Source organism: Ptychodera flava, chromosome 6 (genome assembly GCF_041260155.1).
Source record: "Ptychodera flava strain L36383 chromosome 6, AS_Pfla_20210202, whole genome shotgun sequence".
Lineage (NCBI taxonomy): Eukaryota > Metazoa > Hemichordata > Enteropneusta > Ptychoderidae > Ptychodera > Ptychodera flava.
In genome coordinates, this window is record NC_091933.1 from 37,892,585 (window position 1) to 37,919,560 (window position 26,976).

At 38.6% G+C, this 26,976-nt stretch overlaps 1 protein-coding gene across 2 annotated transcripts; it reads right to left on the bottom strand.

Annotated features, from left to right (window-relative positions):
- Positions 1-363: 363 nt before the first annotated feature.
- Positions 364-26,649, bottom strand: LOC139135688 (microtubule-associated protein futsch-like). Of its 2 annotated transcripts, XM_070703313.1 has the most exons (9): positions 25,282-26,649; positions 23,837-24,555; positions 16,713-17,178; positions 15,648-16,178; positions 14,822-14,927; positions 12,616-12,967; positions 11,350-11,513; positions 2,057-10,812; positions 364-1,583 (listed from the first exon to the last, which is right to left on the bottom strand). In XM_070703313.1, the coding sequence occupies exons 2-9, from the start codon at positions 24,472-24,474 to the stop codon at positions 1,335-1,337; spliced, it is 11,262 nt and encodes a 3,753-aa protein (XP_070559414.1). In that variant the 5' UTR covers positions 24,475-24,555; positions 25,282-26,649; the 3' UTR covers positions 364-1,334. The 2 variants fall into 2 exon arrangements, with proteins under 2 accessions (XP_070559414.1, XP_070559415.1); XM_070703314.1 differs by lacking the exons at positions 16,713-17,178; positions 23,837-24,555; positions 25,282-26,649 and having other exon boundaries at positions 14,779-14,927; positions 15,648-15,870.
- Positions 26,650-26,976: the final 327 nt, after the last annotated feature.

Here is a 26,976-nt window from a genome sequence, read left to right on the forward strand (position 1 = left end):
GTGTGGGCTTTTTCAGTTACTGCCACCACTCCTGCACATTTGCAGGATTTCCCCTTTTTCTTACCTCATTTGCATACTTTTGACACTGATGTTCATTTGTATGTCACATCTCAACCCCTGCATCTACCTGTACATCAAATACTGAGATGGTAGCTTTGGCGGTATGGGAGCCTTTGTGTGTCACAGACATACATCCGCACATACATACCCACATACAGACGCCATCGACTCACCATATAAGCTCTTTTTGGTATTTATATAAATACCAAATATGAGCTAAAAATATACCTGATGTTAAGGAAGTTCAATGGGATTTCTTTCAAGCACAGTGTAAAAATCATTTTTCATTGGCAACAGTCAATATACAGGTGACACAATTTTATTTTTACCTTCTCAAACAATAAAGAAACATCCTAAATGAAGAAACTATAGCAGTTGAAAACATAACAATTAACACTATAATTCAATAAATGTCAACATGTGATACCATACTTTCAGTGACGTGTAATGGTATGCAAAACAGATGTCGCTCCTGAAGAGCTGAAAACAATCTTCCTTTTTGAGTATATGCTACCAACATCTATTTTACAATCAGGCTTTACATAACAGAAAGAACACATCATTTTGTTCCTACCAAAAATACAAATTAACAATCACGATTAGCACCATCTAAAATATAATATATTTATATACAGCAAGATTTTTCTGCAAAAGGTTCGAAACATACAAAAATATGAGGGTCTGATTTGATATATGTAGAAAGAGTAGAGTTTGTTACTCTGAAAGTCAATATGAAAACAATTAAGGTTTTGTACGTGATTGTGATATAAGAAAGAAAAACCTACGTCTGTAATTACTCTCAATTTTTTACAAATAAATATGAGCTGGAACGTCATTGATTTTTCTTCTTCTGGATGTGCAATGGGCCTACTCTTACTCTGTAATCTTTTTTCCTTCAAATGGAGAAAGGTAATACAATGGGACACAATTAATCATGCTAACTCTACTATATATCTTGAGTCAACTGGCAGAGCTTGGCTCTGATGGGAACGAAGAACATGATTTCAAGATTAAGTACCACGTGGACAGGAAGGCATACACAAACAAACTATGAACAGAGCGGTAAACAAAATAATAACATTATGTTGCTCTGTCCTTAAAATCTCCCCATTGCTGTAATAGTGATCATTTAGGAAACTCTGAAATGCCTTAAATTGAAGGCATGTTATTTATTTTCTGAGAAAGAAGCAGCAGTGGGGAAGAATCAAGAAATTGTCTAGACATGTAAATTAAACATTCTGTTGGAGTTCTCAAAGATTTGATAAATCTTCTGCTTATATGACCATGTTGACAATGTTAGTGATATCTTTAACATCTCCTTTCATGACGTTTTGAAACTCAGTAAACTTCATTATCCTGACTTTTGAACGCTTTAGTAGTTGTTGTATGTGGGGAATGGTCTTGATGCGCAGTACGTCACATTCTCGAACAAGAATGACTAAATCCAAGTTGCTGAGATCATCATCACTAAAGTTCACGTACAGAGGATTAATCTCACTTCGATAGGTGGTTCTCATCACTCCCTACAGAGAAGAAAAACAAGCAAAATCAAACTGAGACTGTAACGTACCTACCAAAGCAATTTTGTATGTTAGGACTGTGTGAAGAGAGTATTACCACTGGAAGGGAGACTTCGTACATCAAATATTTTCAAGGTCATTAGCTTACTGGGAGAGACTGGATATGTTTGGAAAGGTGAAGGAAAATATTAATCATGCAAATTCTATGGACTGTATTGAATGTTCAGTCAATACTGTAGAAGCTTATGGATATTCTAATCATAGCACACACAATTGATTCTGTGGTGTAGATGATAGAATAATACTCTTGACACGACAGCTTTGACAAATCACTATGTTACCATGTTAGCTAACAAATATTTCTATTTCTCAATACACCTAAGCCAGGTAATTTCAACTCTCTCTTCTCTACAAAGAATGGTCTGACAGTACACACTGAAAAAATGTACAAACAGAGAAGGGTAGGTACCACTCACCTTAACTCGTTCACAAACAAGGTCTCTTCTAGGATTAAAGACATAGAACTTGTACTGAGTGTCTTCCTCTGTTTTTGAACTTCCAGGTGTTGTTCTTGGATTTGGGTTCTGACAAACACGAGCACCACAGCTGTCCACTGAAGTCTTCAGCGTTGTTGAGCCATTGCTGGGCTCAGTACTTTCAGGTATTGGTTTCCATTTGGAAGTAGTTTTTTGGGTTGGCAAAGAAGGTACCTGTTGTGTATTGAGCCTATGTACAGTATTTTTCCCGGGCATACACGCAGTGTGTTGAGATGATTCTGGAACGATGTGAGCAGAATCTCTTTCAGCTGGCAGAGACTTCTGCAGATTTAAGTCTTCTGCATTAGAATGGAAGGAAGATGATGTCTGTTGGTCATTGGTTTTCACAGTTGCTCCAGAATCTGCGTTGTTGTTAGGTTTCATTCTCCACTTAGACCACAAATCAATGTTCTTATTGAAAACTGGCTTGGCTCGCTGTATTCTGCATGCCATGGGAATAAATGATGGTTTCATTTTAAATGGTTCTTTGACAAAACCCTTACTGTTAATTCTGTCTTTCTCTCCTACACTAGAGCTGGATGCTCCACTTGTTGGGTTCACAGCCTCCCATTTTCTACTTGGATTTGCAGCACTTATATCTGATATGGTGTCCTTTGAATCCTCAAAAGCACTTCTTTTACCGCCTATTTTCTTTTTCCAGAAAGTATCGGGAGTACTGCTTCTTTCAGGAATTTTCTTCTCTTGTTCTTCTGCAGAAACCTGACTGGTGATTTTCTCTTCTGAAAACTTCCTCCGTTTCCTTTGAGCTGTAGTTAAAACATTCTTTCCATCTGTGGCCATTTGAAGAACGCAACTTGGATTATAAGTAGCAAAAGTCTCGGCAGCTGGTTTCCATGGTGATTGTGACTCTTTCCAACACTCTTGTGCAGAAGGGACAGAAGTCTCAAAAACTGGTTTCCATGGTGATTGTGACTCTTTCACACTCTGTTGTACTGGACTAACAGAAGTCTCAACAACTGGTTTCCCTGTTGGTTGCGACTCTTTCATACTCTGTTGTACTGGACTAACAGAAATCTCAACAACTGGTTTCCATGGTGATTGCGACTCTTTCACACTATGTTGTACTGGAGCGGCAGAAGTCTCAACTGGTTTCCATTTTAATCGCAACTCTTTCACACTATGTTGTACTGGACTCACAAAAGTATCAACAACTGGTTTCCATGTTGATTGCGACTCTTTCACACTATGTTGTACGGAAGCCTCCCTTATTTGTGTTTCACTTGCATCTTCCAATGTTTTTGGTCTTCTGCCATCTTTATTCCCATCACTTGTTGCAAACGGAATTGGCTCCTTTAGGCATGGCAATGAGACATCAACAGTGTCAGGCCTTCCAATCACTGGCTTGAATTTGTTCAAAACATCCTTTGATGCTTCCCTTGCTTCAACTGATGCCACTTCTGGGCCAATGATTGAGGGAATAGCTTTCCATTTGTCACTTAGTTCATCACAAGTTTTGCCAGAACTTACATCTGGCAAGCTGGTGTTTTTATCATTGGAAATCGTCACTCTCACTTTTGGCATTCCAGCTCTGTATTCATTGTTTGTGCTCTGATGCATTTCACTTTCACTATACTTGGTGTCAAACTCTATGACGCTTATTTTCCTGACAAAATCATCCTCCATTTTCAATTGTAATTTTTGGCTTCCCTTTTCAATGGTCTCCCCTGAAATTTTGGAGAGTGACTTTTCATTTTCTGATGGTAAACTGCCTTCGCATGCTCCTCTTCTACTATCCAGTAACATCAGGGTATCCTTTTCGGCACAACTCAAATAATCCCTCTCAAGTTGGCTACTTATGGCAGATACTTCTAAATTAGGGTAATCGACTGACTCTTTTTGCTTGACTGTAATAACCAGGGACTCTGATTGAGATCTTTCACAAGTTTTGAGAGTTTCTTTATGGCCATTCTTGGTCTGTGTATATGAAGGTGACATTTTCTCACAAGTGCCATTCCTTGATTCAAAGTCTGCTGAATTTTTTCCATGGTTTTTGGAGCTCACGGTCACTGAGGTGTCACAATAGACTTTCTCAAAGGGAAGACTTGCCAGGTTCTCTGCATTTTCACTTTTGACAACACCATGGGTCTTGTAAACATCAACACCAAGCTTGATGGAAGAGCTATTTGCCGATCTTTGTTCATGTTCACTTTCTAAAGTGGGAGTCTTGACTCCAGGATGTTCTGTTGTCCCTTGAGGTCTGAAATCGGAACTGGTCCAGGCCCTCATAGAATTCTCTTTGTCATCTGTGTGATCCCTCTTTGTAAGTTCAGGACTTCTAATTCTGGTGGTATCATGATCTATAGATGTACATGACGTGGGATCTTGATCCAAACAACCTTTCGCTTTACATTCCTGACTAACACTCCTTGCAACTTGAACATCAGTACTACAAATGCTTGTACTGTTAAGATCAGAGAGAGTAGTGTTTTCAAAGTTAGAAGTCACTGTTTTATTGAGATCAGAGTCTGCTGTTGACCAATTGGAATACAGACTGCTGTTAACGCTTTCCTGGTTTGAACATCTTGATCTATCAGAATCAAGAGTACCCTCAAGATAGGCTCCTTGGTTGATAGAAGAAGCTGTGTCTTCACTACAATTTCTTGTGTGGAGATCTTTATCTTCACAGGGTCTTGAATCTTGGTCTGGTGATAGCCTGTCTATTTTGTATCCTCCATTCACCCCTTGTTTACTTTGGTCATTTTCCTCATCGAAATCCTTTAATGTGATAGGTGGATGACAGCTACTTCCAAAGCTTTCTAAACCTGGACTTGTTGCTCTCTTATCTTCCTCACCTCTCTGACTGGTCACAGATTGACCTTTGGAAGCACATGAGCTCTCATGAGTATCTTGGCTTATGGTCCTTGTGTCTTGATCTATAGGCCTGCTCTGGTATTGTCCCTCTGAATCTTGAGACTTACATCTTGAATAATCACTAAGGATTGAAGGCCTTTCCTCTTGATCAGAACCACTTTTCCCTCTTTTACAGTCAGGGCTAGCACTTCTACTGTTACAATCTGGCTCACACTGTTGTTTATTGACCTTACCAAAGTTTACTGATGCACTGCTTGAATAGTAAATTTTGTCACTGTCGTCTGTGTTTGCATCTGTGATTCTATCATTAACTATACTCACTTTTAATCTAGCATCTTTGTCAATAGAAAATGACCTACTATTTTGGCACTGAGGGCTTGAACTCCTCTTAGTGCCATTTCTTGAGTTGTTGAATGTCTTTTCTCTGCTTTCCGGATTCTCTGAACTTTCACTTCTTGTCACAGTGTATTCAATCTTTCTTTCACACTCAGTAGTTTGGTTCACAGGTGTGTGTTCACTATTTACATATTCTGGGCTTCCACTTTTAACACTAGACTGTTTGGCTGTGCAGCTTTTGTCTATGTCCCTATTATCACCAGCAGATGAACCCCTTGCATAACGTCTGCTCTGCCTTTTTGCTGAATGATCGTCTGATGAGCAATAACCATCATCTCTGTGAGATTTTGACACCGACTCTAAAGATCTACCTCTGCTCTTTCCGTATACAGGACTCAAACTTCTCGTGCTGTGGTGTTTCCTTTTTCTGTGGTATGTGTTGTCAGATTCTCTTGAGCTATCCCTGGAATGATGCTCATTTTCCCTGTTATATGGGGATACTGATCTGGTCCTTCCATACCTCTTTACTCTCTTGTATTCATCCTTCGAACTCTGGCCATCATGTCGTTTTCTTTTCCTGCTTCTGTGACTTGAGTAATCCCTTTCATTATATGATCTCATACAACTGCCACTATCGCTGACATAGTTTGAATGGGTCCTGATACAGCTATCGCTGCTACCAGATCTCTTCATTTTGCCATGCATCTTTCTTATAGCTTTCATATACTCTTCTTCGTAGTGTTTTAATACACAGGGACTGCTCTGCCTGGGTTCAGAACTTTCCTTGCTCCTGCTTCTGTTGCATCTTGTTGTCTTATGAGCTTTTGTATCAGGGTCCTTTGAACCACTTCTTGAATTTCCTTGTATTGAAGTATTTTCTGCAGAGGCAGCTCTAGAACTTTCTTTCTCATCATTCATCTTCTCTGCATCAACAGCATTGTTCGCTGCCTGTTTTTGCTCACTCACACTATCTTTATGCTCACTTATACTATCTTCATTTGATATTATAGAATCATCCTTGGCTATATCATCTTCTGTTTGACTGTAGTCAGAAGAGCTTTCTATATCACTGGTCTCAATTTTATCCTTGAGCTCTACACAATGACTGGGGTTGATTTCAAAATGCTGTTCTTGGTCTAATTCCCGATGAGCTTCATCTCTGAGCTCTTCTGCATATCTGTTAGCTTTACACCTCGCTTCTTTATCCATTTGCAATGGGGATTTCTTTGCAACATGCTCAGTCTGACAGTTTCGTAATAGCCTATCAAGTTCCAGGCTAATAGTTTCAGTTGTCTCTGAAATTGTCTTTGTAAGAGCATCAGGAAGAGGTTTGTCTTCTGTTTTGAGTGAAAAGCCATGCCTGTCATGTTCCCTTGCACTTTCCCGTTGACTTTGTTGGAGAATTTCACTGAGTCTGCTAGATGTTTGGCCAATCACAGTACATAAAACATCTTCTACCTTTTGATTATTAGGCATTTCAAACTTTTTAAGCTTGAAAGAAAGTGGTAGAATTCTGTCTCTCGAAGAACTTCTTGACTGCTGAAGCCCCATATTCTCTTTCTGTTCACATGTGACTTTGGCTACGAACTCTGAGTTCAATCCATATTTATGTAACAATTCCTCCCTGTTTTCTGCAAATTTTTTCAAGGCGTTGTTGGTGGTATTTGACAATTTTGACTTCATAGTCCCGGACAAAGTCTGAAAAGATGGATCAATGAGAGGAGCAAGTCGTAATTCTGGAAGATGTGCAGACTGATGTCCATTATCCTTGACCGGAACTATAGCAGTTTCATGTCTTTCTGCCAAAACTCCCCTGTGCCTTGAAGATGATTGCTTAGTTTCAACTGTTCTATGATGGACAGGAGCAGTACCAGTGTTAGCCAGACAAGTAGTGTCTATGCTATCCATGTCTTGCTCATTTGAATGTGCAGGCTGACCTGCAGAGCTGCTTTTTATACCACTTGTCTTGCTTTGTGACTGCTTCATTCCTGACTTCAGTTTTTCAGAGGCAAGGAAGTCTGCAATAGCCTTTGACAGTGGAGATTGCGGGCGGTCTGTTGTAGGTGTGGCACCACTTTCTCCTTGGAATTTTTGCTTAACTGGATAAGGGAAAGCTCTCTCATCGACATCTCCACTTGCTGGGAATAGTTCTGCTTCATCTGGTAAATATGCCTCATTGTCAAAGTCCTCTTTGTCTGAAATTTGGCTTTCGGTATGCCGCTGTTCATTTGAAAGTTGGACTAATGGTGTTAAATGTGCCATTGCTTGAAAATGTTGCTCTTGGATACCTTCATAGTTTCCTCTTGGCTGAACCAGGTGGAATTGTCTGTGCATGTCTTCCGGTACAGCTGCAGGTGGTAGCCCATAATAAATAGCCGGTGTTTCTGACATCTCAAGGTGAAGTGACTCAGTTTCAGTATCTGTGCTTTGAAGCTCTGTAAAATGGAAATCCATGGGATCAGAAATAGCACTGAATGCAGTATTTCTTGACAAGCCAGAGATTGAGTTCTGCTGGAGATGGCAACATGAATGCTTGTTTAAGTGACATTGGTCTCCTCCATCAGGTTTCTGTACCATAGCTATTTCGATGGTCTTTCCTGCATTGCAATGTCTCTGTTGACATGGATGATGTAAGCTGTTTGCCGGTGACACTGGTGGATGCAAACCTCTCGTCTGTGTCAGAGACAGCCCCTTTGATGATTCATGACCTTGGCAAGAACAACTTGTCTGACCATCCATGCCTTCCTGTTTCACTCTTCCTTCAAGACGGGATGGACCGTTAGAGTCTTTATGTTGACTGTGCACCTGTGCTGGCAAACTGTAACTCTGTTCAGCAAAGCTGACCAGGTAACGAGAAGAGATACCACTCACACATGCCTTTGATGGAGACATTTTTGCGTCATTTTCCCTTTGTGGGTTCCCAATCACTGGTATTGCATACTGATGGGAGTGAGGTTTGCCTGGAGAATTATGATTCCGGTGTACTGGGATAGGAAAGCTTTTTTGAGTTCCTGGAATTGCTTTTGTATCTTGTTTTGGGATCTCAAACTTGTTGTGTGATGAAGATACAGAGATAGCTATTTTGGACTGGGGTTCTGATGAAGCTGCTCTACTTGTTATAGGACCAGAAGACTTTTGACACTCCCCACATGCAAAGTTGTCACAAAAGTGACTATGTTGTCCTTGGAGAAGGAAGTCACATTCTGTAGGAGTGCCTTCAGATCCAACTTCTGGCGTGGAGTCACCTTCTTGTAAAGTATCACATATTTTATATTTTCTTCTTCTTGGAACAGCAGCATTCAGTATACTCTCTACTTCCTCTTCAAAGTGCTGCTTTGCTTCCTCCAATGCGATGCATCTTAGGGCTTCTTTGGATGAAGATTTTTCAAAACATCTCGATAAATGTGACAAGTTTCCGAAGTGAATTTTATTGGTACCATATAAATCAACCGAGCTTCCTCGTGTCAGTTCATGCAACTTCACACCATAGTCCTTTAGGACTTGCATAATCTCCCCCTTAAGATCAATGAATGCCTTACAGAATGTCTCGGTTGTTTGACGTTTAAAAGAATCCTCTTCACTAACTGTACAACGTGGAGTGAATATCTTGCTGAACTCTTTCTCCATTCTTTGTAGGGCTTCCTTAGATTTTTGAAAGACACAATTTTGGAAACGTTGAGCAGTATTTTCACTGATTTTTACACCATCTCCAAGACTGCATTTTGACAAGGGATAAAGGTGTTTACCATTGGCACTTGCAAATGAGGATTTTGATAAACTGTCACACCCAGCTGGAATGTTCACATGAAAGTCGTCTAGTAGAATTCGATACCTCTCTTCAAAACACTTAAACATGGTCTGCAACAGTTCATCTGTTTTTGTGCCTAATTCAGCATGTAACTGATGCAATCTATGTGACCTTTTACTTTCAGCAGATTTCTCCTTGCGCTGAGCTTCTCTATCATATGAATACCCTTCACTCTCAGCTTTGCTGTCAAAATCAAACCCAGTCTTGGTGTAACTTGAAGTTCCTACAGAGTAACGTTCAACGACAGAATTCTCCTTTGAGGATATAGATTCTGCATCTTTTAATCCACAGACTGTTTCCTTTTCCAACTCATCTTTGCTTTCCTCCTCGTTTCCGTGTGTATTCTTCTCCTTTCCAGTATCACTGTTCTTTATTTCGATATTTTCTTTATCGTCACTTTCATATACCCCAATTTCATGTCCATTTCCCCCTTCATGACCTTGGTAGTTCTCTTCACGCTTATTTTTATCAGTCTCTGAAGTAACAGCTGCCAAATTTGAAGTTTCATCTTCTAAAGAATTACTCAAACTTTGTAAACTTGAAGACATCTTGAGCTCACAAGTGATCTGTGATTTGTGAAGATTGGCAGAGTCCTTGTCAAGGTATACAACATCACTGTTTTCCTCCATCTCCTGAGAAGATTTTGATGATTTTACTGGAGACAATACAGAAAGAAAAGGAATCTTATCTTTGTGGATGGAACCCTTGGTTTCTGCAGTTTTCATGCCTACAGTAGTCCAGAACTCATTGTCACCCTGCTTTGGTTTACAACTGTCTTCTGGATGAGCCATTGCATCTTCAACGATCATCAAAGTTCCACTTTCTTTAAGAGTTGGTTTCTCTTTCTTACAAGATATATCCTTATGAGTAACATCTGAACTGCTGGGAGGAGTTACTCCCCCTGGTAATTTCATCCCTTCATCTGTAATGTTTTTCCTTCTCAAGTGGATAGTCAATGATACAGGGACCTTCTTGCGCCTTACAGCTTTCTCTTGCTCTTCTGGTTGAAGAACACCTTTTCTAATACCACTGTGATCTGCTGTTGGTTTTTCCTTACCAGGTTGTTCTTTCAGAGCCTTTTCTTTGTATTGTGAAAAGCTAATTTTTTTCTTTTTCTTGGCAGAGGTTAGGTGAGATTCGGGAGCAGTCTGGTTTGTTTCAGCAGCTGAGCCACATACATTTGTACTCTCTGCTGAATCCTCTCCACGTGTGGAATCCTGTGAATCTGCTTCTTTTTGATTTGAGTCAATGCTGTCCAGCCAGCACCTTATCCTTTCGTCAGTGGCATCATCAGTAAACTGCTGTAATGCAATATCACTACTTTCCTGGCCCTCGTTCAAAGATGGCATGTTCTGCACCGCTGTGCCATGCTCTTCTGTCAGACGAGAACACAGTTTAGTCAGAGACATGTAAGCATCTTTTACATTGGAAGACTCAACTTTTGAAACAGTTTGCCCTTCTGAGTCTCCTTTTGTTTTCTGTCGTATTGATTGAATGATGTCACTGCTGCTTTTTGTGAGGAATATGCGCGACCTCTTGGCTTCTGCTTCAAATTTCTGTGAACTCTTCAGGATTTCTGTAATTTCTAGCATCTCAGAGATATCCTTTGATGATGAATGTGCATCTTTCGTCACTTGTGGAGTTTTGCCAGATTGTCTTTTCCTGAGGCGGGGATCCCTGGATACATTGATGGATGAATGGATAAGTACTGATTGTTCATCTGTAATAGACAAAGGAAATGGAGTTCCATCAACATGAGCTGTACGTCTTTAGCACATGTCTAAGACAGCAAGACTACCTCATTGAATATAACCACTTCCCACAGTGACTTCCCACGGTGACTGACAAAATGGAATGCGAACAGCGCAACACATATATCAGAGGGTGGCATATCTTCTCAAAATACATGAAATCCATTTGTTGATTGATTAATGTGTTTGTTTAGATGCACTGTTTGTCAATGTCTTGTACATGCGCTTGTTCCTGAACATATCCAACAAAACATTTGGACATGATGACTGATACATTTATTTGTAACCTATGGCTGTACCATGACAACCATGCAAAACACTGCACAACTGACATTTCATCTTAAAATTCTTGTCCTTATGATTTCACAGAGCCATTAACGTTCGGGAAATGGCCATCAGCCAAACTTAATTTGACAAATCAATAAGACCATTTTTTGAAAGAATAAATATCTGTAGTGAAGACTTAAGATGAATTTCACAGAAAACACATTCTCCTCTTTCAATACCTTTTGTTTGAAGATGTGAAAGGGTGTCTTGTTTGTGTTCAACCTTCAATTTTTCTTCCTCTTTCTCCTGTTCCTTGGGTACAGAGCATATGTCATCATGTTCTTTTACATTCCCATCAGGGCTCATCTGCATTTTTTCTATGTTAAGTAAATGATTCTCTCCCCTGAAATTGAAATTGAAATTAAAAAGGAATTTAAAAAAAGGAGGGCAGACCAAGTATTGTCACTTATAGCACTCACACAAACCACTTTTTTACTTTTTATGATGAACAGACATAAAAGGGCAAATGGCAAAGTATAAAAATACCGCAATTATATGGTGTTGCTCAAGTTTGATCAGAATTGGTACATACCAAAGATCAACAATAAGTATTGTTTCCATCTGTTCAGTGCAGGAAAATTCTACGTTGATGTTATGACAATGATTTCTGCACAGTACAACCAGAAAAACAACAAGAAATATTTAAACCAGAAAAACAAGAATGACAAAAGCAAATAAGGTCTGAAACTTTAGGTACTGGAGGTCAACTTTAGCAACATGCATAGCAGAGAATGTTCAACCATGGATGTACAAAAATAGACATCCATGGTTTGAGCAGGTCTGTTAAATATGTCACAGTTCATAAACAATGACAGGAAATGACTAATAAGCTGTTTCAGTTACTGCCACCACTCCCACACATAATAGGTACCCTGCATACAAATAGGTTAAAGGTCAAAAACCTCTTACTCAGATGTGTGGGCTGTTTCAGTTACTGCCACCACTCCTCCTAATTTGCAGGATTTCCCCTTTTTCTTACCTCATTTGCATATTTTTGACACTGACATGTTCATTTGAATAACGTCACATCTGAACCCCTGCATCTACCTGTACACCAAATACTGAGATGGTAGCTTTGGCCGTATGGGAGCCTTTGCGTGTGACGGACATACATCCGCACATACATACCCACATACATACATACAGACATACAGACGCCATCGACTCACCATATAAGCTCTTTTTGGTATTTATTTAAATACCAACTATGAGCTAATAAAACCAGTAGAGAACACTGGACTGTTACACTTGACTGTTACACTTGACTGTTACACTGGGCTGTTACACTATATGTTTGAGGGTTTGCTTTTGCAATCTGAAACAATACTAGGAACGCCCTTATGTAAGCAACTTTGCACAAGGTGCTACTTGTTTTAAAAGATGACTTACAAAACTGAAAAAGAAAAGGACAAAGAGGATAATAGCTACCGGTAATAGACACCTACCCCTTCCCTTGGACACTCTGTTCATTATCATCTCCTCCAGTTCCATGTTTGGTAGTTGGCTGGCTGAGTGTACTGATTGTAGGTTTGGTAACTGTTGTAGAAGGGCTGCTGTTGGGGCTGGTGATGGATTTGCTGAAACTGGGACCGAATCTGCTGCAGCTGTTGCTGTTGCTGGATTTGAATTTGGTGAATTCGCTGTCTTTCGGCATAATATCTTGCTTGCTGTTGCAAAGCCAGGTATCCCTTGTCTTGCTCTGTTTGCACTGTGTTGGTGACAACTCTTCTGGCCCATGGGGTCTGGACGTTTGCAGCTTGCTGTCGGTGGTAGTCTGCTTGTTGGACTTGCACAGTTCTGTACAGTGAAAGGAAAATAAGTGAAAACATGAAATCTCGTGCAGAGTTGCAAATACTGAGTTTTCCTGATATCTAGGCTTGTCAAGAGGATTATCATTATAAATTTAACTTTTCCCTCTAAATGACAATTTGCCTCTCCAGAGAAAAATGAAGACCCAAGCATAAAATTCAAATGAGTCAACATCTTTCTCTGTGTATTTGAAAAAAAAACCATCTGAGTGTTTCAATGACTAGAAGTACAAGAACAATATTTGATATCCCAGAGGTGACACAGAAAACACAACAACATTCTATATCACTGCATCTTCTCCTTTACAGCAATAATCAAAGCAAATTAGGGACTGTAGCTTTGTCAACTTTCAATTATTGATTTGCAAATTGAAGATGGTTCCACTATATAAAAAAAGTCATAGGTATATGTATAATTGAACAGTACTGCGAGAAACGATTGGCCGGAGTAGTCTTTCGAAAATGTCTAAGGGCTCTTTGGCATAAAATTGACATGTAAACATTTGTCAAGTGTTTGTACGTCCAAGAACTAGCCAAACAGATGCAAAACAAGGGCTGAAGACAAAAAAGGGAGGGGCAAGGGGAGAGGAATCACAACATTTACCAAACTTTTTAAGCATGATTCTTAGAACACACAAAGATGGGCACCAGTCTCTTTTCAATTAGTTTTAATCACAAAATCGTCCAGACTTGCCAGCAAACAGTAGGCGGAAAACTTTGACATTCTAGTATCTATTAACAGCATATTAAAATTTTGTATTGAGATTAACTTTGTTGTTTAATTACCAAACTTTTCCTTCAGTATGTCATACATAATTTTGGATGATAGACTTCAACTACCTTATGCAGAAACTTCCACACCATTACTTATTATTTCAAAAAGTGTTCCTTTGATTTCCTTCTCTAGCAAAATCACTACAAATTTTAGAAATTTAACCAAACAAGGGTAAAGATTTCACTAATTTTGGTATGGTGTTGTAAAGTGTCTTGAATCTTTTATCATAATGTCTGCAGAATGTGTCTGAATGACCATTTCTTTCCTTTGTTCAAAGACTTACAAAAGTATAATCCATTCATAAGCCAAGTTAAAAACTGTCTGATCATGCGTAAACTCTATGTTGGATCAGCAAAATCATAGTTCACACTGTATCATTACCGTCAACGTTTGACAGCACAGAAAGAGACTGGTGCCCAAACTGAAAGCATAAAGATGTTAGTATGGAAGGTTGGGTGCATAATAAATAGCATAAAACAAAATAAACAGAAAGCATGAAATGGAGAATGGTAATACTTGGTTACACGATGAAACAACTTCTAGCGATGAAACAACTTGCATCCTCGGGAGTTGTTGTTTCATTGTGCAACGGAAACAATGAAGCATGTAGTTTCTAAAACCTCAACCGGGCATGCTTAGTTTCTGCAAATAAATATGTACAGCCAAACAGATACACAACACCGTTAAAAGCCACTGGTTATTTAGCACTCAGTATATTCAACACAAAAAATTTAGATAATATGGGAATGTAGTGTGCGGGTTATGAGGCATACTTTTTCCTGGTGTCACGTTGATAGCTACTTTTGTTTTGTACCTCGGACCGAATTGTCACCAACATTCCAAATTGAACAGAACTGGTCAAAAGGTAGTGCGGTTTTTGATTCCAATTTGGAGAAAAATTGTGTTTGTCCATAGTTCCCGATAATCAAGACAGCCACTTGGTTGAGTTTCTAGCACATGTTTGGTTAGTTGATGGAAACTAAGAAAGTAGCAACATCAACATCACACTTAGAAGGTTGGCATGCCTAAAGAAATTGGCTTGAGGTTGGAGCTGTTGCCGGTTCTGACCCTGTAGTATCGGTATGGCTTGACCGACTGGTTTAGGTGGGTATGCATCCATAGTCTTCCCTTCATGGAGAACTTGTACAATACGTCCATGGGTTTCTTTTGGAATCTGAGTTATCATGAAAAAACAGCAGGTTGACAGAAACAACAAAATGTTAATTTAGTGACAGTTAATCCAGCAAGGCTCTCAAACAGGCATGATACAAAACACATTCATTTACTATGTTTTGCGAGAAAATCCAGCAAGGCTCTCAAACAGGTATGATACACGACACTTTCAATAACTATATTTGAGCTCTCAAACAGGTAAGTAACAAAACACTTTAAATCACTGTGTTCTGAGAAAAGACGTAACTTTTTCTACTTGTTTTAGATTAAATTTAACTCAAACTTGAAGGTAAATTTATACACATTTTGAGTATTGGGCAAACGATTACTGACAAGTGACTCATGTACTTGTAACTTGTGTGCAACAATTAATCGTGTTCTCTGGGGAACGTACAAAGTATCCCGTAACCTTTTTTATGTATGTGCAATATCACGTTATAATTTGATCACTATTACACTGAATCAAGAACCTTTTCCGGCCGTAGATTATTTAACACCGATAATGATCTGTCACATGTGACATCAGCACAAACACTTTGAAAAGACATCGCATCCTGTACATATTATAAAATGTCAATTCATTTCGTTTCATACATGTTATCCTATGTGACAGAATACGTTTATACACAGGATGAGTACATTGTCCTTATCAATTTAAATTGTTGGAATGCATTTGTGATAAAGCAGTTCTTTTTGTGAATTATTTGTCATAGCTACTCACAGCATTAGGGCTGTGCGTTGTGGCAGATGCATCTTCTTCATCATCGTCTGGTATTTGGCCTTCTTCCAGATCTTCACTCTCCATAGTTTTATCCAACATTGCTAACTTATCCATGAATTCTTTGGATCTGTATTTCCTGGGATCCTCTTCCTGACCAACGCTGCTGATTTCACTTTCTTCCTCACAGGTTTTGTCTTTCACTTGATCGGACGTCTGTTTGGAGCCTGGCTTCCTAAATCTTGCAGGCAGGTCGCAGGTCTTGAATCTGGCTGGTGTAGAGCCCGATGGTTTGGTGTAGAAGTCGCCCTTTGGGGAGTCCTCTCCATTTTGATTGTTTGATGCATAGGAATTTGAAGTAAGGTTCTGCATGAGTTTGTCAAGGTCCTGTTGCACCCCTGTTTCTTTCTCCTCTGGTTGACTCAGACTGCTGTATGGGTGAAATCGTCTACTTTGACGAATATCACGAATGTGAATGAGTTTGCGACCTCTTCTGGCATCACTGTTTATTTCATCAGCTTTTCCTTCTTTCTCCTGATGTGTAAAAAAAGTTTCACATTTTAGTGGTATAAGGATCAAAATTTAACAATTTCCTACTGCACAGTCACCTGTAAGTCACAGTCTCACACAGCTTAAAATAAACACGAAACAACTGCCCAGATACCAAAATTTCTAAATGACATTCTGAGCAGCTATCTCCTTAATACATACAGATGTGAAAATGTTATACCAATCCATAACAATTATCGTTATCGTATATTTACCTGTTTGAGAAATGCATTCACAATAGACAATTAAAAACCAAAATACTCATTAACACATTCCATAAATATATTTCATAACTTTAGCATGAATATATCAAAGTATGACGGGCTACATGGTTTTAAGCCAAGACAGTGGTGTAAGATGTTCTGTAATGAGTGAGCACATCTCACTCTCCATGGCTTAAATGTAGTCTGATTTCATTGAATAATAGTAACAATTTGAGGAATTAACAAGGAAAAAGTCATTACATGCTTTTCTAACATAGCAACTTGCCACACAACAGTAGGGAACATGAACACTTACTTTAACACTATCAATTGGTTTGCTTGCTTCTGACTTCATATCACTTTCTTTTTTCTGATCAGCTGCATGGCTGCTGCTCTTGGTAAAGATGGAAACACTCCGTTGGACAGGGTCTGCTTGTCCAACATCATCAGCTTTGACATCAGTTGTGTGAATACTTCTGCTAACAGCTAATGAACTGGAATGTGGAAGACCGGCCGGAACCTTAGCTGCATCTCTTCCCCGCAACACCTCCACAAGTCTCTTCCCGTCAGACACTGATTCTTCCTCTAATGAATTGTCGTCTCCTAAAGGCTCACTCAGCATTGCATCATCCTCCATGCTCCATTCGTTCCTCACCACTTGCCTTTCTGTGGCATTGTCATTTGCAATTTTGTTATCCTTCACATTGTGCAATACAGACACCACTGTTCCTATCAGCTCATCATTGTCTGGTTCTTCAGAATCAGAGCCAAAGTTTCCACAGCTGAATCATAAAAAATGAGAGTGGTTGAAATACAGAATGCACAACCGATTGGAATACCTCTAATATCAATTGTACGAGTATTCTTCCATGAAACTGAATTATTACATTTAATTATAAACATTATTCATTCCGGCTACTTTGGGAAAAGGACGTGTGATAATGGTACTACAGAAAAGTTAAATATCAACCAACCACTTTGATCAATTTATTTTGACCAACTGGAGAAACAGGTTTTAATAAAATGTGATAGAACAGGTCGATGAAAGCTTTGCTAATATCAGAAAAAAGGAAAGCAAACATATTACACAAAATTTTAGACAAGTCACTTGACCACCATCAAATTTGTGTAGCAATATTTTATCAATAGATAATTGAGCGATAAAAGTGCTATAGGTCTCTAGAAGTACTGAATACTGAATGAGTTAGCCTAAACTATGCAAGTACCAAAACTTCTCTGACATGCAATCGGAAACTATGAACCAGATATGAACTGAAAATGCTCACGTGTTTCATACAGTTATGTGTAAATTTGAACCTTTGCCACATGTTTGCAACTTCATTGAAAGTATTATGATCAACATAACGAACAATAATCACCGCCGATTAATTCTCAAAGGTCATGAAGTATACAAATATGTAATTAGCTGAAATAAAAATATTAAAGTTCTTTGACTGCTGTTATTGTATCACCATTTTATATAGCAAGTGTAATTACCGTTGGCCAAGTCCTTCAAGCCATATATGCCGAGCTGTGAAAGCTCATTAGATATGCAAATTGTAAATTAGCTGACATGAAAATGTGAAATGACTTTCGATATTGTTTTAACCAGGTATAATCATCAATGTTGTCATGTTTTGCCAACTTTGAGCAAGTAAATCCCAGTATATATCCCTAATAAGCAAAGTTCATTAAATATGTAAATTAGGAATTGACTTCAGTAAAAATGCTTAATGATTGTCAATAATGTTGTATCATGGTATCTGCAATATATGTAGCAAGTTTTGTCAACTTTGGTCAAATCAATTCAGATATATATCTCAATTAGGAAAGTTCATTAAACATGCAAATTAGGAATTGGCTGAAGAGAAAATGCTTAATGACTTTCAATAATATTGTATTACAGTGTCTGAAATGTACATAGCAAGTTACATCAATTTTGATCAAGTCAATTCTGATGAATATCCCTAAGTATGAAAATTAATTTAATATGCAAATAGGAATTGGCTGAAGTAAAAATGTCTTTTGACTTTCAATAATGTTATATCACAGTATCTTTGATGTATATAGCAAGTTTCAATGACTAAAATCAAGTTAAATTGTGTTGCTAAGTTATCCCTATATACCAAAAATCAGACCTCTAGCTCTATTGGCTGGCTCAGAATTAGATATGCGCATAATTAATGAGGTACAGGATGTGATGTCATAAGGTCTCCCATCATACCAAATATGAAGGGTGTAGCACTTGGGGTTACTTATTTATGGCCATATATGTATATTTGAGGTCAAAGGTCATCGGGGTCACATGACATTTTGTCAAAAAAATTGTATTGCTAAGTTATCCCTATATACCAAAAATCAGACCTCTAGCTCTATTGGCTGGCTCAGAATTAGATATGCGCATAATTAATGAGGTACAGGATGTGATGTCATAAGGTCTCCCATCATACCAAATATGAAGGGTGTAGCACTTGGGGTTACTTAGTTATGGCCATATATGTATATTTGAGGTCAAAGGTCATCGGGGTCACATGACATTTTGTCAAAAAAATTGTATTGCTAAGTTATACCTATATACCAAAAATCAGACCTCCAGCTCTATTGGCTGGCTCAGAATTAGATATGCGCATAATTAATGAGGTACAGGAAGATGCTAAGGTCAAAGGTCAAGTGGAATCCCCAAAATTGTGGAGAGCAATTTGGTCCCCTACTGGCCATTGTCCAATAGACGCTGGCTGTCTTGGACTTTAACATACGCCAGAATAAGCCATTGCCATAGCTTAGCTGCATAGGTATAGGGGAGGTCAAAGGTCATAGAAAAATCAGAAAAATAATACTTTAAAAATAGTGTCAATGACACTGTGCTCCATTTTACAGAGATACTAAGTACTAGTACACACATGACATTGCATTCTTACAGGATGATTACAAAGAAAATTCCATTGCAAGTCCAAATTAATCTTATCCCCCAGCAATATGAAATGCTCTATATCATAATGACTTTTACACATCTGACAGAAAACAACCCTGGGATCAAGACTATCATGTTTTAAAGCAATCCAACAAATACTTTGGGAGAAAATGATTTTTTGACAGAAAATGGCAAAAATTGCTCCAAAAATACAAATATGAAAATTCACCACAATTTGAACAAATCTGACAAAGGCCTACCCTGGGGATCATACATACAAGTTTTCAAGGCAATGGGATGAACGCTTTCAGAAAAGAAGATTTTTTGACCCAAAACGGGAAAATCGCCCAAAAATATAACTTTCAAAATTTCACCACAATTTAAAGAAATGTAACTAAAGTCACTATAAAGAGCCTGCATACCAAGTTTCAACCAAATCTGGCCAGTGGTTACAGAGTTTTAGCAATTTGCAGGATTTTTCCTTTTTTCCTTCATTTGCATATTTTTGACTTTGACATGTTCATTTCAACAAATTCACATCTCCACCCCTGGATGCAACTGTCCACCAAATACTAAGATGGTAGGTGCTGCGGTTTAGGAGTTTTTAATGTTGACGGACATACATCCGCACATACTAACTAAAATACATACATACATACATACATACATACATACATACATACATACAGACAGACAGACAGACAGACAGATAGGCATGCATACATACATACATTTTATTTTTACAGCTTTTAACCTCCAACAGCCGACCAACCTATCAATATCAGCTTGTTCAACTTGATACTACTGCTTATAATAATATAAACAAGACTTAATTACATTCTAATTAAACATGCCTTGCTTATCAAGATTACATCATAAAAAAAACAGCATATCTGTCAGGTTATAAAGAATCTTCAGCTGGTTATTTTTTTCAGTAGTTTCATCCTATTAACCAAGCACATTTTAACTCTCAAATTAACATTGCAAGTAAGTTCTGTTGAATAAGTTGAGCCTGTAGGTACTCAGAGAAAGCACACAGAAGAGACAAATGTTTGCAACTTCAGAAGTTCAAGGTTGTCAAAAGCATTATAAGGAATCATGTAACACTTTCATTACACTGTTTACACAGATTGCATAATTGCTATAAATAGAACATGAGGAATCTTATAACCCAGCTTTACCATAAAAACCCTATCACTTTGACCACTCTTTTAATTGACCACTCTATTTTCTTCCTCAAAAAGTAATTTTATTTTCTCCTTTCTAAGTCAACCATAAATGGAAATTGGAACTTTCTCTATCTCTATTTATTTGACCAACCTATCATGACAAACTATTTCTTTTAGATAACATACAGAGAACAATACATGACAGTACAGAATATGTCAAAGTTGGGATTCAGGAAAGTTGCCTTTACATGTTTTAATCATCCAAGATGGCAAGCATTTCACTATGAACTGCCAAAAAAGTTGAACTTTCTAATAATTCTATGCTAAAATTATTTTGGCTTTGTTGATTTCCTAATTAATTCAATTATTTAAAATCATATTAATTATTTTTTTCTGGGTGAATTGATAGGGTTTATACAGTGCAAGAGTTACATACAATGTAAGTCAAATTCAGTTAAAACATCAATTACCGTCTAACATTGCATCATTCCTATAAATAACACCTCAGCCTGGAACAGCACAATCATAATCTGCTCATTCACACAGGCAGTACTTGACTTTGAATGAATGACCTACTACATTTCACATGTGTAAAAAAATTGAAAGCATGGCAAAAAGTACCACAAAATTTGCAAATTTCGCCTTGAGTTCACCGAGTCATCTTCAGGTCACTCAGGAACCTGCACACCCAATTAGAAAGTAATGGCATACACAGTTTCAAAGAAGGTTTTTTTAACCCAAAATGGCAAAAATTGCCCAAAAATACAGATATGCAAATTTTGCCATAATTTTGATGAATTCTATTTTGAGTTATCACAAGGCACCTGCACGCCAAATTTTAAAGCGATCTGACCATTGATTTAAGAGAAAAAGATTTTTTACTAAAATGGCAAAAAAAGAAAAAAAAATTCATTAAAAATAGAAAGCATCAAATATTGACATCAAATCTATATTTTCAAATGAGTAAGGCCTAAGGTACCTAAAATTCAAATATGACAATGATCAGATGAGTAGTTCCTGAGTTATTGATTTTTGACCATTTTCGCCGTTTTTTCTACCTCATTTGCATATCTACGAGACTAAAAAGTTCATTTTAACAACGGCACATCTACACCATATATGGCATCACTACACCAAAAATCAGCTTAATACGTGCAGCAGTTCGTGAGTTTTTGCGTTGGACGGACAGACATCAACATACATACATACATACATACATACATACATACATACATACAGACAGACAGACATCTCACATACAGACTTTTTTCAACCATATAACCTCCCAATTGCCATATATGTATGGCAAATGGGAGCTAAAAATCTTCTTCTCAAAATTGGCAAGACCTGTGACTTTGATATTTGGCATGAAGGAGCAAGGCTATAAGGTCTAACCAGGGTTAGGTTGGTAGCGGGTCGAGTTGACTGGGGTCGAGTTGGTTAGGGGTCGAGATGTCCAGAAACCATGGTCATCATGCTTCCCATAGACTATCATGTATCACAAAAATTAAAACTGTGATAACTTCATTAATATGCAAGCCACGCCCACCAAAACCTTTCCAGTTCTAGCCATTTGAATTCTGAAGATGTCTACCAAATTTGACTGAAATACGTTCAGCCGTTTTTGAGATAATGGGGATACGGACACACGGACACACACACAGACAGACATGGCTAAACCATATGCTCACGTGTGTGAACACGTGAGCAAAAAATGGATAATATGATATACTCAACGGTACACTGACATGCACCTTTTTCCATTATACTAAATAACCAGCGACCTAGCGGCAGTGTGCCCTCTAAGCATAATTTTTGAGTCATGACTCAAAATATTCTCTGTGACGCAAGAAAATTTTCAGCTGAATAGGAAATAATACATGGTGACTCAAGAAAAATAACCAAGTTTTTAAATTGACTCAAAAGTTTTTTGAAATCTTGTTAGTTAGAGGGCACACTGCCTAGCGGCCGATACAGCTCCGCTGTGTTTATGTAGAGAATAACTATTTTTGACACATGTTGATGGAGAAGGTGGAAATCTTTGAAAGCTCAATGCTATGGCCAGGAAAAAGTGGCTAAAATAAGCTGCAAAAATACACGATTGAAGATTTCATTATACTTTGAATATATCACATCGAATCATCTCTACGAACATGTCAACCAAAGCTATCTGATGAGTAGTTTTTGAGAATAAAATTTTCTGACAAAAAATGGCAACAATTGCCCCCAAAAATAAAGATTGCAGATTTCATCATAATTTCAAAAGATCAAATTTAGTTCATCTATAGAAACCTGTATTCCAAATTTCAAAGCTGTTAGACCAGTACTTTTTGAGAAACACATTTTTTGACCAAAAATGGGAAAAATTACCCCAAAAAGTTAAAATTGCAGATTTCATCATTATTTCAATAAATATCATTTAGTTCATCTATAGAAACCTGTATACCAAATTTCAAAGCTATCAGATTAGTAGTTTTGGAAATACACATTTTTTGACCAAAAATGGCAAAAGTTGCCCCAAAAATACAAAATTACAGATTTCATCAGAAATTCAATATATATTACTTGGCTCATCTGTAGGAACCTGTATACCAAATTACAAAGCTATCAGATGAGTAGTTTTGGAAATACACATTTTTTGACCAAAAATGGAAAAAATTGCCCCAAAAATACAAAATTGCAGATTTCATCATAATTTCAATTAATGTCATTGAGTTTATCGATGGGAACCTGTATACCAAATTTCAAAGCTATCAGATGAGTAGTTTTGGAAATACACATTTTTTGACCAAAAATGGCAAAAATTACCTAAAAAATGCAAATTTGCATATTTCTGCACAATTTGAAGAAATCTGAAATAGATCATCCCTAGAGACATATGTACCAAATATCAAAGCTATCGGACTGGTAGTTTTGAAGAAGAAGATTTTTAAAGATTTTTTACCAAAAACGACAAAAATTGCCTTAAAAATACAAATATGCAAATTCATCACGATTTGAACAAATCTAACTGAAGTCACCCTAAGTAAACTGCATATCAAATTTCAAAGCAATTGGACAAGCGGTTTCAGAGAAGAAGATTTTTTACCAAAAACACCAAAAATTGCCCCAAAAATACAAATTTCACCACAATTTGAACAAACTTAAGTGAGGTCACCCCAAGTGAACTGCATATAAAATTTCAAAGCAATTGGACTTGCGGTTTCAGAGGAGAAGGCAATTGTTGACGGACGACGACGGACGACGGCAGACGACGACGGAAAATCAACCTATTTGATAAGCTCCGCGTCGCTGACAGCGGAGCTAAAAACTGTCTCTTTCTATTGCAACTAAACACTTGGAAAACTCAGACTAACCAACCTGTGCAATGCAGAAATGATAGATGTCGCCAGTTTATCTTTCTCTGGTTCCCTTTGTTTTTCTCCTGGTTTCCATGAACACATTTTTGTTACCCTAAGAGAGTCACTGCCATCAATCACTATTTTGTGGTGCATGAAGACAGACTGAGTAGAATGCCCAAGCTCTTCATCAGTCTCTGGTTTGGAAGTATCTGCTTTTTCTGGAGAAGTCTTGTCACCTTTCTCAGAACTCTTCTGAGGCAGTGGGCTGATCGGCAAATTCATTGAAATCAATTGATATATCAAGAATATCGGTGTTACAACCACGTGTCTCCTTTTCAGACATGTTGGCAGTAAAACCATGTTCTTCCTGTGCGGGAGAGTCCCCAGTACAGCCATGTTTCTCCCGTTCACGAACACTGGTTGTACAACCGTGCTCTTCCCTTTCACGAATGTCAGCTGTGCAGCCATACTCTTCAAGTTCACTGATGTCAGTGGTACAACCATGCTTTTCTTGTTCACATCCATGCGCTTCTCTTTCTGCATTCTTGCCTGTAGTGCCCCTTTCCAACGCTGCGCTTTCAGGTCTGTCAGTGACCTTGTGATTGTTTGATACAGACTGGCTGTCTGAGAGTTTATCAACATCACTGTGCTTATCATCGGAACTTTCCAGGGATTTGGACTTCTTTGGAATTCTCCCTACAGAGCTGATATCAGGACCCTTCATAAAACCTAAAACATCTGGATGGCAAAATCAACATAACCAAGGTTAAATGGATGTTGCTCAAAGCAAAATCTCAAGTGCAGATTAACAGCGACTTGAGGATCTAGAGGATTCCATTCCTAACCACATTCTTCTGCACTACAATCGTGGAAATGGAAGTGTTTCAGGTGTTTCATTTCAGCTGTACAATTCACACACAACGGTAAGCTACATGCCACCTGTCAGGCATATAAACCTGATTCATCATTCACGGGCAATATGGTTTATCTTGCCATTTCCTCTATCTGAAGTTCAAGGACAGTTGCTTTTAATAGCTGGAGAAAAGTCAATGATGTAACCAGTAAATTTTTAAAAATGACTCAATATCTCTCATTATCACTATTTTTCTGCTGATGTGCAGCGTGCTCGGACGGTATTATCTGATTGGTTGATTGTCACTATTCACGGCAACTTAGGGAGTCTTTTTGTAATATTCAATTTTGACGGTCAGATTTAGCCAACCAATTGAATAAGGACTTACCTCAAACAATTAAATAAGTTTCCGAGATGCTGCGCATTGGCCATTTTGTTAGTTTTTATCACTTTTCCTCTAGGTGTCGCTCCTCATTAATGTGAAGAAAACCATTTGTCTCTGATTTATTAAATAGCCAAAGATTTAAAATGTATCAAATTTCATCTATGATGCAAAAACTTTCTTTGAGTGGGTTGGTGGGGGGTTTAGTGTGCCACAGGGTATGACTTACCTCTACTTTCAAACCTTCTGAAGTTTTCCACCTTCTGTTTCAAACTTTTCTGGTTTTTGTCATTGTTAGCTTCATCTGTTGATGCTAAAGTTGGTGACTCTGGGTGTTTCCTTTTCTTTGGTTTCACGCCTTTCCCAGCCACTCGTGCGTTTAGGTAATTTTTCATGTCATCAGCATTGTCGATTCTTGGTGGCGTACATGTCTGATCAAGAAACGCTTTCATTTCATCAACACCCATGATGGTGCCACTTTTCTGTTTTTTCACAATTTGTGCGTTGTCACTCTTTAAGTCGCCTTCTGCTTTGTTATCTTCTCTGTCCATGGGAGATGTTTCCGTTTCTTTCTTTTGCGTGGTAGTTGAGGTTGTATCTGTCAGGGATTTATCATCCGGTTCACTGGCATCGACACTTGTCTCGCTTGGAGTGGCAGACTTACCAGCCAAGTTGCGTTCTAGCTCCTCCTGCAACTCCTTGATTCTTGATGAGAACTCCTTCAGCTTGATATCAATCTCCTTCCTCTTATCCACTCCTTTTTCCGGTTTGAGACTTTCCAGGGAGAAATCTGCATTTGCACTGTCTTTTGAGTTCTGACTGTTCTCGGAAGCACTTGGCGACACCTCTTCCTCCAACACGACAATCCGAACATCGTCTTGTTTATCTGAATCAACAGTAGTGGCTGGAGATGGTTCACACTGCATTTCCTTTGGAGCTGAGATATCTTTGGTGGAAGAAACCACCTCAGGAGTTGGAAGATTAGCAGCAGCAGCAGCTGCAGGTGGTATTGGTTGCTTTGGAGCAACTGGGGCGACATCCCCTTCTGCCGGTTTGACGAGAGAGGGTTTGTTGAGGGCAGGCTTCAACTGTTCAAGGATCTTGTTCAATTTGTCCGCACTCAGTGTATGAATATTTGGTATTTTATGTAAGAAGGAGGTGACTTCTGAAGGTACATTTTCATTGGAATGCAGTGACTTGTGTGCGGTACTTCCACCGTTGGAATTGTTACTGTTGATGTTTACTTTCTGTGCAGTATTACTGGATGGGACAGCTCTGTCTGAGCTGTCCAAGCTATGTGTGCTGGGGGGAATAGGTGCGGTAACATCACAAGGGTTGGGACTCAAATGTGTAGGATAATGAGGCAGTGTTCCTTGCGGACTGTGCTGAATTGGTGGAGTGGTTGGCGACTGGGCGGCATACTTGTACTGTTTGTGCTGCAGTGGGTCTGGAACAGCAAATGTGGGCCTCAGCTGTGAGGGCGCAAGACCACTTGGCGGCTGTGCAACACTTCTGATGGCACTCATTGGATCTTGCCACATGTCTGTCGTTGCAACTTGGACTTCCTCGGGTTCAAAAGCGGCATACGGAAATCTCTGAGTCGGTCTACGCGGGAGAGGCGCTGGCATTGCCTGGGCTCTGCTGGCTGCCCTTATCTGCTGCTGTCTCTGCTGGTCTACCGCCATGGCGATAGCAGCTCGAGTCTCCATGATTTTGGCAGGGGAAGAATCAATGACTGGCTCCCCAATGACAGGCGTGAACATGCTACTTTCTTCACCGGGCTGCCTCTCAGTACTCATGGCACCTAGCACTGAAGAAAAGAAAAAGACCATTGTGCTAAATGGCGACTTCCCCGTGTAAAAGGTAATTATGCAACCAGTATGCACTAACAGGTTTATATTTCTAAATGTAGTTGCAAAAGCAT